The following is a 15,034-nucleotide window of genomic DNA, read 5'->3' on the forward strand; positions in this document are numbered from 1 at the left end:
ATTCAGACTTGCTTCGAAGTGGAGATTTTTTTTTCTCTTTTCTCTCCCCACCTTCAGGGGGAACGTACCCTTCCTCAAGGGGAGGGTTATAGGAGCAGAAGTGGATGCCAGACGCCCACCAGAAACGCGCGCGCGCGCACACACACACACACACACACACACACGTGCGCACGCGCGCGCACACACACACACACACACACACACACACACACACGGGCATCGCCCCGCAGACAAAACTACTTCCAGCCACCGTGGACTTGGGATTTGGGATATTTTTCCCCATCTGTCTCCTCTGGGGAGAGGTGAGAATTTTTTTTAACACGTGAATACAAATATTTATAAGTTTATTTATATCTCCGTTTTACAAGATGTACATTCATACCATATGGTTTGACAAAATACACTTTGTAACTAGAACTAAACTTGAGGGCGTTTTGTGTCGGGGGCCTGCGAGCACGGCCAAAAAACCTTCGGCGTGTTTTTCCTCCCCACAATAGCAGAGGGTTGTGTGATTTCTTTTCATTTTGAGCGATCCCTGAAAAGGTCTGTAGGTCCAGACACACCTTGTATGCATAACCCAAACACAGGTGCTGTATCCTAAATCATCCTGACTGCTTATAAAGTCGGGGGAGAAGAAAACAACGGGATTAAAACATATAAAAATAAAGGCGAGGCAACGTCAAAGTTACACTCAACATAATTAAAATAGCACACATTTATGAACTTTCAACCAAAGGAAAAGAAATAAATAACACATCCACATCCAGCCACTAGCAGGAAGCAGAGAACCTGCCACTCTCGGATGGGAGCTCTACGTACAACGGGGCTGGCTTTGTGAAACCATCGCCTTTCAATAAATAGCGCGTTTAATAGCTTTGAAACTTGATATTATTCTACATTCCTCAACTGATTTCTCATTAAATATCAAATTTCAATAAAACATTTATAAATTGCATCGTGTTCACGTGTATTGAAAAATCCGCATATTCCTAAGCTAATTTTTAATAAATTAGGCACCAGTTTTTTTTTTTTCTTTTTAAATGTCGAGCGTGTCCACGGAAAAGCCCTCTGCCATCCCAACCTCCCAAACTTGGGGCGGAAGAGGAGCAAAGTGCCTCAAATATGTTTGTCATTGAAGTCAGCTTATTGGCTATCCTAGGATTCAGTGACAACGCCGTGTAGGAGCGGGCTGGGGGTGACCCCCTTGTACTTGAGAAAACGTTAAAAGGTTTAAGTGAAACCCACCAGTGGGAGCAGAGGGCTAGGGTAGTAACCAGCAGGAGAGGGGTGGTCATGAGCTCAGACACAGCCACTTCCCGCTGCAACGTCCAGATGTCCCCACACCGTACAGACCTCGTAGCCAAGGACACGAGTGCCTGCAGGCAGAGGGGGCAGCTGGGGTACCCAGCTCGGATAGGAGCAAGATGGGCCGGGGGGGTGTCCCTACACCCCGGGGACATGTGAGGCTCTGAGGACCGGCTTCCCAGGCTGGGGACGCCAACCACCCTGCATGACCAACTTAGCAAGTTTGAAAACACGTGAGTGTGGTTCATTTTGTCTGCAGCTACTTTACGCAGGAACCTCAGCCGGCCCACACTTTGCCTCCGTGAAGAAAGCCACCCTATCAAAACCGACCGAACAATGACACCCCTGTTCCCTCTGGAAGGCGTCTCCTTCTAGGTCTCAGCGATGCTAAGCTGCAGAGCTTCTCTAAATGCACGAGAGCCAGATGCTTCATCACTGAAACTACATCCGATGCTCAGACCCAATCAATGCAATATCTTCCCCTGTGAGATGAACTTGCAAAGCTTCCCAGGCTGATGACAGAAGGAAGAAAAGGGTGAATTTGTAAAGAATGAGATAGAACAGCAACAACCAAGCTGAGGAAGATCACAGTTTTTGCTAAACCCGGTGGCTCCTACCCTAAAAGTCCTCTCTGGCCAAGGTCTCAGAAAAGGAAACCCGTTCCGTGGCCGAGCCCATCTTGGAGAACACAGCCCCACGTCGAGTGGGCAAGACACAGCCTGCAGCTCAGCCAGGCTCTCACGTGGGTTTCACAACCGAAAACCCCGCATCCAGTGGCCCTCTGACGAGACCCGTCCAGTTTGCTTTCCAGGTGATACTCCCCGCTTGGTCTGCACCCTCGAAAACGTGCTATTTGGAAGTGCCGCGAACGGCTCTGAAAGGGGGTCTTGTCTTACGCAGAAAGCACCAAAAACAGCCAAAATGCGTCCAGCCCATAAATTTAATGCCTTGTGGCCGCTGGGAAAGAGTGAGATCCAGATGCCCTCCCCGGGAGACCAGGACCCACACACAGCACGCTCTCCAACCCACACCCTCCCGGCAGCCGAACAGAGAGAAAGCAGATACGGATCTGGGCTGGGAAGGACTGACCACAACTGGGGCTGACAGCTCGCTTCTGTCCTGAAATTTCCGGGAGAAAGGATGCCGAGAGATGGCCTCCACCCTGGACACCCTGCAGCGCGTCCTCTGGACTTTGTTCCAGGGACAGAAGACACGCCAGCTGCTCCGCCAGCACTGAGCCTCACACAACTCAGAGTCTGTTCTGTTCTGGCGGGCTCATCCACCTGGCTCACCTTCTGAATCAAGCCAAACAGAAACAGGGACAGGATGAACACCAACCGGCCTCCCAGCGCTGGCTGCCGTCGGGCAGCTCTACTTTCAAACTTCAGCTTCTCCCAGGAGCAGATCTCATGCCTTTTGGCTCACGTGGAGAGAGTCTGCTCTTGCGGAGGGGTTGGTGACAGAGGGCTATGTTTAGATAAAATGGAAAGTAAACCTTAAAAATAAAATAGGGATGTATACCTCTCACCTCCAACGTTTGCCCAGCATTAAATTTCAGGATGAAAGCGGCTCATTTGAAGTGGATCTGAAATGCATTTTTTTTAAAGTTTAAAGCAAAGTTTCAGCTTATATAGGGGACCTTTTAAAATTCACAGCTGTTTAGAAGCAGAACTGCACATATGAGGCAAATTCCATAATGCCATTCATGCCGGGGTGGGGGGGCGTGGGCGGGAGGGGGCGGAGTCGCAAATGAATTTAAAATACTGACTGTGTTTTTCTTATCTCTCTCTCCATCATTTCAGAGCTTTGCAAAAATTTCAAAATTAGAAAAAAAAATGTTGAAGGGGCCTTTTGATTCAAAGAGTTTCAGGTGATAAAATGAATCTACATTTCAGGTCAGTGCAAAGGTAGAATGTATTCCCTTACACGGAAGGAAAATATTTTTTTTTTCTTAGAGATATGTACCCAAATCAGGGGTAAGGGAAAACAGTCAGCAATACCGAATCTGGAAAGATGAAAAGCTGTTTTGGAAATAGAGTGAACTGTTGGACTTCGGAGAACTAGATGGCCACTTCCATCTGGGCAGGCCTGGGTTCACTAAGGCAAAAAAAAAAAAACACAAAAACCCAGAGATGCTCATTTTCGAGGTAGACAAGCCCAGCAAGGGTGCACTGCCCCCCAAATCTCACACAGCACATGCAAAGCACATTGCCTTAAACTCAGGTGCACAATTTGGGACCCTGAACGCTTTGGTTATATCATGTCAAGAGACTTTGCCCATTCTGTGCTAGCTGCTCAGACAAGTCGCTATTTGGTGTTTACACGATGGGGGAGGAGAGGGGGCCAATGCACAGAAAAAAAAGGATGAAAGAAAAGCTAGAACTGGCTACCCTCAGAAAACATTATCTTAAAACTCACTGCCTGGAGGAGGTGTCCCAGGCTCTTCTTTCCCCAGAAAGAGCTCAGCCCCGCCCTCCCAGCCTGGCACCCCTCCCCACGTCCTGCTCCATCCCAAGCCACACACTTCACTTCCGTGAATCCAAAGCACTCCCCACCCCGGTCATTTTGGCACTGGCCCCGCAGCATGCAGGGGGAGGTAATGCCCTTCGAAGTCCGAAGCTGACGGGTCAAGAGTGCACAGCTAACTTTTCTAAATCTATAATATTTACAATATTGCACTTTACTGCACTTAATTGCATGTCACTAGCGTGGATGCTGCATCAGCATTATACCTTCAAACCACGTGCCCTGTGTCCCCAGTGCAAGTCCTTTGCATCTGAATTCTGGGAAACAGCCACAAATGTCCATTCGGGAATCAAAGACGGGAAAAGCTCTAAAGCTGCCTGTGCTACGGCACAAGGAGTCCTGAACCTGGTACTCTGGGGCCAAACGTGTGCGTGAAGATGGGGAGTCAGCAAGGTCACAACGTGAAACACTGAGGTCCCCACGACCACCACCACCTCCACGAGGTCTTCAATTGCGTTTCGTTATTGCTACCTTTCAGGCGGAGGGGAGGGGGGCGGGCGCGCACGCAGAGCACGGGGCCCCTGCCTCAAATGCAAAAGTCCATATTGAAATCCACACGGGTCCTGCAGCTCCTCGGATGAAATTGAGTTCACGGCAGTGAATAAAATTGTTGGCATCCAAGCACTGGCAACTTCAGCGGAGACCAGCCCCAGATCTTTCTGTGTAACAGACTCTTCAGATCTTGGAAAGGCGTGTAGGAGGCCGCATGCACAGGGTGGGAACTCCGGCAGCAGAGAAGGACGCAGCGCCACGGGGCTCCACGTGGCCCCGGGGTCCCAGGACGTACAGACGGCGTGGTCGAGGGCTGACCTGGGTGGTCTGACGGTCACCTCCTCTCTCTTCCGCACAGTCTCTGCAAGGCTTTGGCGGGGTCTTGCGGTCCTGGGATGCCCCCTCCCGAGGCCTGCCAGGGGCCCCGGGGCTGCCCCAGACGGGGAAGGCGCTGCGCCCTCGCTCCGGGGTGTCCGCGCGGCCGTCGGGGGGCGCGGAGGGGTCGAGTGCAGGACGCAGCGCGGACGGGGTGGCGGGGCCAGGGCGGGCGCGGGTCCGGGGCAGGCGCGGGGCCTGGCGGCGGGTCAGAGCCCCAAGGCCTCGGCATGCTTGCGCGCCTTCAGCCGCAGGTCGGCGATACTGGAGTTCTTGCTGTTGCTCTTGGCGGCGGCGGCCACGACGGCGGCGGCCGAGGCCGAGTCGGCCAGGGATGCGATGGGCAGCCCGAAGGGCGGCGGCGGGAACATCAGGTACGGCGCGTGCGCCGCCAGGTGGGGGTGCAGGTGCGGGTGGGCGTGCGCCACACCTTCCAGCTGCAGCTGTGCCTGGACCTGCGAAGGCAGAACCCGCACGGTGAGGACGCGACTTCTAGGGGGCTTTCCCCCCTCGAGGACCCCCCCCCCGAGGGCGTCTCCTCTCCCGGGGAGCCATCGCCCCTTCCCCCGCCCCAGGGACCACCACCCACTGTCCTCGGGACACCCGGTGCCACGACCGGGTCACTGGCCGCTTTGGACAGGACCAGAGCCGGGGAGTCGGCACAGATCCCCGATGCTGTAGCATCCGAGCGTCTACAGCTGGTACCTCCTCCTCTCCAGACCCCCGGCTGATTCTTTGACGCATCCCCGACTCAGGGTCCGGCCTTCGGCTCTGGCTCCCCCCCCCCCCGCCCCGCCGCCTTCCCAGGGACCCGGAGTCCCCGAATCTTCCAGAAGCACAGCCAACTCTGCAGGCTCCAACCGCCTAATTTCCCCAGGACCCAATGGCTGACCCCACGTCGTCGGGGCAGCTGTTCCTGTGGTGCTGAGGGGCCACCCCGCCCTGGGGAAGGGGTGCTGAGGGGTAGAACATGGGCCCAGCCGCGGAGGTGCGGGTCCAAGGGAACAGGGCGCGGACCTCTGCCCTGCGCACGGCAGCCCTGGACGCCCTCCCAGCCTTGGGCGCCGTGACTTTGAGGGCGCGCGGCCAACAGCCCACCCTCACCCCGTCTCCATGCTGTCATCCGTAGCCGACCCTCCGGGCCGGGCCAGGCCCACTGGACCTCGTGCCCCTCAGCAAACCCGGGTCCAGCTACAAACCCAGGCCTCTGCCCGTAGGAGCAAAAGTGCTGCAAGAGGAGGCCACGCCTTCGCTCTGGCCAGGGCACAGCCAACCCACCAGCGCGGGCACGCCTACCCCCCATGCTGGGGTCCACAGCCCAGCCCTGCAGGCGAGTGGGCGTTGCGCTCTAGCCCCGCGGCTCCCTCCTCCCACCCGACGCTGGTCCAGAGCAGGGGCGAGGACTTTGGGGCACCCGGTCTCCACGAGGCGGTCTTCCGACCCGCTGGCCGCCCCCTCCTCTGCGCAGCGCACCCAGCGCCCTGGACCCTCCCTGCTCTGCTAGGAGCTGGGCGGGACGCCCCCCACTGTGAGGTGCGCGGGGGAGGGGAGGGCGCATCGAGGCCCAGGTCCAGGAGGGGCACAGACACCCCCAGAGAGGCCCTGGTCAAGCTAAAACCGGGGGTTGTGTGTTGACACGGGTCCTCATGCCCTAGCGGTAGTAAACCCCTCCCTCCCGCCAGGCGGTGAGCGAGTGGGTGGTTCCGGGTGGGGTGGGGATATCTTCCCTCCGAGTTTTGTGAAACTGTGCTGGGGTTTCTGTCCTAGCCCTCCCAAAGGTAACTCTTGGAGATTTTCAGCGTGGTGTTAATACGTGCCAATGGGTTTATAAATGTCCCCCTTGTGAAAGCGGCCTCTTTGCTTCAGCGGGGGTGGGAGGCGCCGGGGCGGCGCCGGGACTGTTCTGTTCGAAGGAAGGAAGAAAAACAACAACAACAACAAAAAACGAGCTACCTGTTGGAAAGGCATCCTCAGGGCGCCCATGTTCACGTAGGGTGCCACCCTGCAGGCGTCCAGGTGACTGGCGGTACCCAGAATAACGCCTGCGAGGAAACACAGGAGGCGTGAACCCCGCCCGCTGCTCCCAGCGCCTGGCGGGTCTCCCCACCGCCCCTGCCTCCATGCCCGGCCCCTCGCACCCACCTTTATGCATCTGGTTCTCTTGCTTGCGGCACTTGGCTCTCCGGTTCTGGAACCAAACCTGGGAATGAGCGGACAGACGTGCACCCCCGTGAGCCGGCCAGGCCTTGGCGAGCGTCAGCGAGGCTTTCTTTCCCGACACGCCGGATGGCGCGCAAGGCACTTGGGGTTCCTGTCCCCAGAAGGCTGCCTGCCGCCCCTCCGACCTTCATCCCCGCCCCCTCCCACCCCAGCCCCGCGTAACTGGCTACCTGGAGCTGGGAACAGTCCTCACCTAAGTGAGACCAGAGTTTCAGCATCCAAACATTGAAAGTGAGGAAGTGGGTCCTCGGATGGCGTGGAGAACTTTCCATCGTTCTGTGTGGACATTCCCCCCTCCACCCTGCCACGCACCGGTCCAACCTGACCTTCCACCCCGACGTTCCACCTTAGCCCCCACCCACCCACCAGGAATGTGGGGGGGGGCACACAGGTGGATACACATCTCCAAATCCAGCCCCCTCCCCAATCACGCTCAGACACCCTGAGTCCAGAAACTTGCATGACCTCCATGCCCTCCTCGGAAGCCTGGGGGATCCCGGTTAATATTACAGAGTCATGAACGTCCTTGATCTCTAAAAACCGGATGCCCCCCAAAGGCGCAGGCTCTGCACTGCAGGCACTTGGCATCTCTAAGGACATCCGATTCTTTGCGGCGCCCTATCCAGAGGTGAGGCAGCGAGCGAAAGGTGTTGGCACCCGCCCGGCCTGGCTAGCTTCAAGGCCTGGCATCCCCGAAATGCGCCCTCCCGCGCTCCCCATTCTCATCCTCCCCCCTCCTCCAAACAGCCCTGGTCCTGGCCGTTGGTCTGTCACTCATGGAATCTGGAGTCCCCTCCCTCTGTGTTCTTAGGCACTTAATTTTTCCTACCTGGCTTTCTCCAAAACTTTCTCTTCACACTCACTCACCCTATTGCCACAATGGCGGTCACTGACGGTGCAGGATAATTAGCACAAAGAAAGCCTTCCCCTCGGCCACACTACACCACGCCTGGTAGCTCAGGGACCCTGCGTTGTTCCAACCCCAGGGCCCGGGGCCACTCCCTGCTCCCACGCTGCCCGGAAACCTCAGCTCCCGCGGAGGTTGCAAGCACCCGGGAGTCGAGGAAAAGCTGAACTTTTCCATCTCAGCCTCTTCAGGGCAGTTTTCTATCCAAGGCTGAGCCATGGGCCCGCCTGTTGGAATTGGCTTTCCACGACGTTGGAAACCTCACCCAGCCAGGCTCTAGGGAAGCTGGCAAACTTTGGTGTTGTTCCCCGGAAAGTATTTCCAAAACAGAAATGCTGAGATTCACACGTCTTTACTCCATTTCCAAAGCCTGCGCTCACTTTCCTGCTCCCACGTCCCGCCGCAACTCTCCCCCCCTCATCCGGCTGGGACGAGACTCCTTTCCCTTTCGGACCCTTCCTCGGTGTCTCTTTCTCCTTGGGGTCCCATACCCGTCCTCAGGAGAGCGGAGCCAGACGCGCAAACTCCGCTCCCCCTGGAAGGGCATTTTGCAAAACCAGAATCCTATTTAAATCTAGAAAGCAAGCTCACTTTCCCATCAGCGGAGGAAAGAAAAAAAAAAGATTATGGAGAATAAAAGTGATGAATTAGCTGCGCGTTTGGCGATAATAAATCAGTCTTGGGGTGATTCACGATCAATTCCAATTAGTCCTGAATATGCTAAGTAAAGCGCAGTACAGTGGTTTAGACAGTTATTTCTTCATTAAGAACCAGTCACTGATTTCTCTCACAAATGCTGTAATCTGATTTCCTTTTGATTTCCATTACAGACAGTGAATAATGACATTTAATTTAGCTCTGCGCCATAAACCCAAAGATATTTGTTGTAATTAAATTACCACCACTCCTCACTGTGGTCTCATAACTTTCGATTATAACCCTGACAGCTGGGTGATGTGAGTTTCCAGTACAACACTAAAAATAAAAGGTTAATAAGCACCAACTTCCAAAGGACCCTCAATTTATTTACAGCAAATTTCCACTCTAAATTGAAACTCTATCCTCTAACAACACAGGACAGGCTGTACCGAAAAGGATTACCAAACAGGTCACAGACAGGATTAAAATATAGTGCGTTTTCGTCTCTTCCTTTTGGTGTCTCCCCAGCAACCCCCACTTCTGCACAGCGGGGTACGTGTTTTAACTAATTGGTTTTTATGAGCACTTTCTGCCTTCTCTTTATTATACGATTCTTTTCCCTGTGGCCAAAAGGAAATTATTTCTTTTTTCTCTTCCCATGTTTATTTTTATTATTATTTACAATCGTTAAATTTTAATTCACCTTTGGATCAATAGGCTTTCGTTTTCTACTACCACCCTCCCTCCCCCTTTATTTTAGGGCTTTTCTCAAGATCTGCAGCCACCCAAGAACCAATTTTCTCCCAACTCGTTCTCTCCTGCTAAGGCGCTATTCAGTAATAGACTACTGAAAGAAATAGTGTGGAATTAAATTACAAGTAATTTATTTTTATAGAAACAGTACATCAAGGCCTGGGAGATATTACAGATCTCAGGCAGAAAGGCTGTGAAATGACATAAAAGTTGATGTCCCCTTCAGCAAAAGTTTAATCTTTTCATTAATTTATATGGTGCAGCCCCATCCATCTTTCCAGAGAAAGGTGGCCAGTCTCCCCCGCCCTCCCCCCCCCACTTGCTGAGGCCACAGATGCCCGGAAAGATTCGTTTGGGGAGAGGGTCCCCAGAGCTACTCTGCCCGTGGTCCCAGCAATGCAGAATGGTCCTGGGAACCCCTGCAGCTGCACGGAAATCTGGACAGACTCGGGGACTGTTGCATTTCACCTTAAGCAGCCCCTTTCACCGCACCGACGGGGAAAGATGGAAGGCATGAGGGTGCAAACACCCATTTTTTTTTTTTTTTTACAAATTAAAGATTTTTGTGAAACACTCTCTATAAACGCTTTCTGTGTTTTCGTTTCTTCAATACAATCCGGGTGAAGTTGTGTTTGTAATGCTGACCCTATACCAATAAGAAACCCGTTCTTTCAAAGCCCTGGCTTTACACGGTTCCCTCCCCTCGTTGGCAGTATTAATTCCATTTATTTAAATAACCAGTCCCCAGAGCCCAGGGACCCTGACCCCTTTTTCTTCTTTCCCCGGCGCTGCTGTCCTGCCCAGAACCGTCAAAGCCGACGGAAAGCCCACCAGAACATCCAGGTCCGACCTTCCGGTGGCGGGGATGGGGGGCGCGGGGGGGGGCGAGTCTGCGGTACCCGGACGAGGCGATTTGGAAGAGAATCTTTGCTCTCCACCCCCCAATAAATAAATGAATGCATTTCACGCAAACGTTTACAAAGCCCGAGAAAAACGAACCGGGAGCGTCTCCCCCCGCCACCCCCCCCCGCGCGCACGTGCGGCGAACACACAGGGCCCCCTTAGACGGCGGCTCGCCAGATGAGGCATCACGACTTCATGCGTCCGGTCCCCGCCCCCGCGCCCCCCCTGCCCCGCGCCCGGGCTAATCCGACACCGCGCGGGCAGGACCCGCAATCCTCAAGACGTCCACCCGCCTCTTCTTCCCATCTCTCTGTTCCCTGCAGTGGAGCGAGCGGGCTGCAGAGGAGCGGGTAAGACTTTGGCGGCGACGGCGGAGCGGGGGGGGGGGCGGGGGGAGGAGAGGCGAACCAGTGGGAAGAGAACAACATTCCTGATGAGCTGGAGGTGCAGGGCGAGCCAGCCAGGCAGGGCGCAGGAGACCTGACCCGCGAGGCCCCGGGGCGCCTCCCAAAGCCCGGCTCCAGCCCCCCACACACGGGGTCCCCGCGCTCCTGGAAGGGCCCGGCGCCCCGGCCGAGGTGGCGCGTTCCGGCCGCCCGAAGAGCGGGCGTCGGGGCCGGGCCCTCGCTCTCACCTGCACGCGCGCCTCGGAGAGCCCCAGGCGCTGGCTGAGCTCCTCCCGCATGAAGGCGTCGGGGTAGTGAGTCTCGTCGAAGAGTCGCTCCAGCTCGTTGAGCTGCTCCAGCGTGAAATTGGTGCGGCTGCGCCGCTGCTTCAGCTTCGTCTGCCCGTCCTCGTCCTCCGACTTCACGTCCTCGCGCTTCTCCTTGCAATCGTAAATACCTACGGGCGGGCCGAGGGCACAGCGCTGAGCCCACCCCCCGGCCCCGCGTCCCCGGCCCGGGCCGCCACGAGCCCCTCCGCCGGCTCCCGCCCAGCCAACCCCCCCCCCCCGCCACGGCCCGGCCTGCGGATCCTGCGCGCCAGGGAGAGGCCCCGCGCGGGGACGCTTGGGCGCGACGTGCTGAAAGCCTGTGTGTGCTCGCGGTGCAGGGACCTCGGTGGCAAACGCGCCCTGACGCAAAGCGGCGTCAAGTCGATAAAGCAAACTCCAGGGCAGGACGCGCTGTTTTGTAATAACTCGAGCCCCGGCGCCGCGGTGTTTCTTGGCCTAATCTCTGAATAGTTTCCTCAATTATCCTCTTCGCCTCTGTTGACATATTGACATAGCCTAACCTTCTCTCCCTTCCTTTTCTTTTTTTTCTGAATGGGAGTGGAGTGTTAAATATTAAGTCAAAGAAGCTTAGGCAGAATCGCCCAAGTGTCGGGTCCCTGGCGGGGCGCCCGCAAAGAGCGCAGGGAGAGCCCAGGCCAGGCTGGGGTCCAGGCCCCCCGAGAACCGCCGCTCCCGCCTGCAGCGCAGCAGGACAGGGGCCGTGACAGCCGCCAGCCGGGCCAGAGCCTCCCTCAGGACGCTGTGGAGGCGGGCGCTCGCCCGAGCTCACCTCCTTCTGACCAAGAAGCGCAGCCGTATCTTAAGGCGGGCACCCTGAGGTGCTTGGGTTGCACCCGAGAGCGTGGTCCCTTGACTTCCGGTTTTGTCCCTCGGTCTCTTGGACACACATTCTCACTCCCCATCAGGACGCCAAGAGTGACACTTTCTTAGGTCCAAACATTATGAGAGCAGCTATATTTGCTGGGGGAGCGGGCAGGGTATCAGGCAGACAGCTCAGGATTTAGGAGCTTCTAACCCAGACACCTCTCCTTCCCACCGCTAGGAAATGCAGCCCCTCTCCAAGCTCAGGGATTTAAAATAAAAGTTGGCCCCCGGTTGCACAGTTGGCCGAAGCTGTGTTTCAGCTCCCCTTGCGTTTTCTTGTGCTTCTTCTCCGATCATAGGACCTGCTGGGCGCAGGCAAAGAGGACCCCCATGCCCTCACTGGACGTCCCCTCTGTGTCAAGGAGAAGAGGGCGGCTTTCAGGATGCTCTATCCAAGGAGTCTGGGGTTACACCCGTTCTGAGAAGCCTCTCAGCAGTAAGCCCAGAAACTTGCAAAGGGTGAACACCCAGATCCTCTGCGGGGCCAGGGAAAAATCCGGGCACCCAGTTCCCACACACGCCCCCCCACCCCCACCGGGGTTCCTGAGCTGGACACCAGAACCCAAGTCCTGAGTCTGTCCGAAAGCCTCTCCTCACGGCTTCTGAGCCCTGGACACTCAATCCCACCTCGGGGCTTAAAGCCTCCCTCACCTCCTGAAAGGGATGCATTTCCAAGAACCCCTTATTTCTCCCCAATGGGAAATCCTTTCCCGGAGGCGGCCCCAACGCCGCTTCCTCCTTCAGGTCTCTTAACGTCGGAACCCCAGGGATTGACCCCAGATGACGCGCTGGCCTTCAAAGTCCTCCAGAACCCGCGGCAGGCTGTGCAGAACCCACAGGCTGCCGTGCCTGGCTCAGCGGGGTCCGTTGCTCAGGCGCCCAAGACCTCTGGGTTTCTCCCAAGCCCAAGCAGCTCCCTCCTCTCCATTTTGCTCCCGTTCTGCAAATTCGGCCTGGGGCTCAGCCCTGCCAGGGGTCTGCACACCCAGGCAGAAGGGAGAAGGTGCAGCTGGGGTTTTCCTAACCCCTTCCTGCTGCCTGTACTGCTAGCCCTGTCTTATTTTCCTCTCTCCTTCGAAAAAGGCCTCGATTGTACTCTGCTCTCCTTACACGGGCCTTTTTGCAGGGTCCCCCTGCCTTGGCTGTCCAGGGTGAGAGGAAACAGACAGAAGAGGGGACTCAGCCTCTAAGGCGGATGGGGGAAGCCATCAGGAGCCCGGGAGGTCAGCCGCCCGCCGGGTGCTGTAAATTAAATGTCAGCTCTGACAAGTGCACAGCCGACAGACAGCCGTGTCTCCATCAGAGCAAACTCTCTTTGTAGGAACCATAAAGCCGGGTGCGTGAGGCCTCGCCAAGGGGTGAGCCCCGAGATATGGCAGGCCAGGCTCAGGCTGCCTGGGCTCTCAGAAGCCAGGGGCTTACTCCTAAGCCTCTGCCAGCTTTCTGCTTCCACAAGGTCAAGGTCTCCGAAAGCTGTCTGGGTCATCCACTGGGCTCCAAGGCCAGCACACCTGGACTCTGCCACCAAAGTGCAAGGGCCACAAGAGCAGGAGACATGGGGTCCCCACTCTCCGGCCGTGACCTCTCTCAACACGGACAGAGAATGAAACAGGACCCAGGAGCCTCATGGCAAGCTTCTGTATTTCCTCTCTTTGTAATGAGAAATAGACCTTCATATACTTTCAAATGCTGCCCCCTGAGAAATAGAGCCAATTTTATTCCTCTGATTTACAGCTGCTGGTTGCCCTGTTTGTACGGAGATTCCCCCGGGTTGGGACCACCGCTGTCCAGCTGGGAGAACCCTTGTAAACATGTTTTTTCCCACCCCCCAAGTTCCACTACAGCGCAAAACGCCGCGGAGATTTCGGGGGAAAGCAGCGGGAAGGAGGCCCAGGACGCAGCCGGCCTGCAGCAGGGCCAGCTGCGCCCTGACAGTCTGGGGTAGGGCGGCCGCGTGCGCGGGGCCACGAGCCTCCCCGGGCCCTTCTGCCCCTTGTAGACCCTGACCACCGGCGGGCACGCGGCTGGTTTTAATCTACAGGCCCGCGTCAGCCGAGATCCAGCCCCAAGGTTCAAGGGGAAAGTTTTCCCTGAGAGGAAACCACGCGGAGGGGCGCAAGAGGGCGAAGAGGCGACGGAGCGCGTGGCCTCCCCGACTGCCGGCCAGCGCAGTCCTCAACGCGGCCCATTTCGAGCTCGGGAAGGCGCTTGGAGAGAGGCGTGTGGATCTCTCTGCGGGCGTGGAGGCGGACGTGAGACAGACCGGCAGGCAGACAGGCAAGCGGCCGGTAGCCCTCCAGCCGACCTGGGTTTACAAGCCCATGCACCCGATTCCCCCCCAACGCGGGAAAGTTCCCGCTGTGGAGCCCAGTGCCAACGCCCAGGGAAGCGATCCTCCGGCAGCGCGCGGCCCAGGCCGCTGCCCATCCTCGGCGCCTCTGCCTCTCTCTCCTTCCCTGCTTCCTCGCTTCTCCAGCCGAATCCTCCCCTCCCCCGTTTGGTTTCTTTCTTACGAAAAAGACTGGCGATGGATTGCCAGGGCCTTTGCGTCCGAGCCGTGGCTGTACATTCAGCGTTTGGGGTCGAGCGGAGAGCGAACCGCGGCCCCCGGGGCCTCTGCGCGCGCGGAGCGAGGGGCGGGCGGCCAGGCTGGGCGGCGAGGAGACGCCGTCCCCGGGAGGGGCCCGGAGCCGGCGTCCGGAGAGCTTACCTTCGGCAGCCCTCCCCGAACCGAACTCTTTCAGTTTGTCCTTGTCGTTGTCCACGTGGTCCTTAAAGAGATGCACCGGACAGTGGCCGCTGCCCTCCGTTATGTCCTGGAGGCTGGATTCCGAGACCCCCAGCTCCCGGGAGCGCGCTAGTCCGCTCTCCAAAACTTCCCTGTAAGTGATCGAATCCTTCTTGCCTCCGCCGCCGCCGCCGCCGCTGCTCTCTTTGCTCTTCTGGTCAAAAGATTTGGATACAAAAGCCGTGAGCTCCTCCATGGTGGCCGGGGGCTGCGGGGGTCCGCGGGGTTCGGCGGGGCTGGCTGGGAGCCGGGCTGTGGTCCGCACGCCTCCCGCGCGGACACGACTGTCCGTGTGAGGGTGGACCTCTCCTGCTGTTATTTATGCCTTTCAATTTGCGATCTCACTATTTATACACGGCTACGTCCGCCCAACCCCCAACGCTCCCTGTCTGCAGCAATTACAGCTCCCGGCTCGGCGGCGGGCGCACGCAGAGACGCTGTCTCTCCCCCACCTCCAGTCCGGCAATTGGCTTTCTTTTCATTTCATCACTGTTTGGCGTCTGTGCACCTTGGTGTGGAGAGGTAA

General features: G+C 57.1%; 1 protein-coding gene across 2 annotated transcripts; it reads right to left on the bottom strand.

The window, feature by feature from the left end:
* Positions 1-4,907: 4,907 nt before the first annotated feature.
* LOC132513623 (short stature homeobox protein) lies at positions 4,908-14,704 on the bottom strand. 2 transcript variants are annotated; one of them, XM_060138122.1, is made up of 5 exons: positions 14,431-14,704; positions 10,755-10,963; positions 6,841-6,898; positions 6,652-6,740; positions 4,908-5,153 (listed from the first exon to the last, which is right to left on the bottom strand). In XM_060138122.1, the coding sequence occupies exons 1-5, from the start codon at positions 14,702-14,704 to the stop codon at positions 4,908-4,910; spliced, it is 876 nt and encodes a 291-aa protein (XP_059994105.1). The 2 variants fall into 2 exon arrangements, with proteins under 2 accessions (XP_059994105.1, XP_059994104.1); XM_060138121.1 differs by having other exon boundaries at positions 4,908-5,187; positions 6,638-6,740.
* Positions 14,705-15,034: the final 330 nt, after the last annotated feature.

The sequence above is a fragment of the Lagenorhynchus albirostris genome, chromosome X (genome assembly GCF_949774975.1).
Source record: "Lagenorhynchus albirostris chromosome X, mLagAlb1.1, whole genome shotgun sequence".
Taxonomy (NCBI): Eukaryota; Metazoa; Chordata; class Mammalia; order Artiodactyla; family Delphinidae; genus Lagenorhynchus; species Lagenorhynchus albirostris.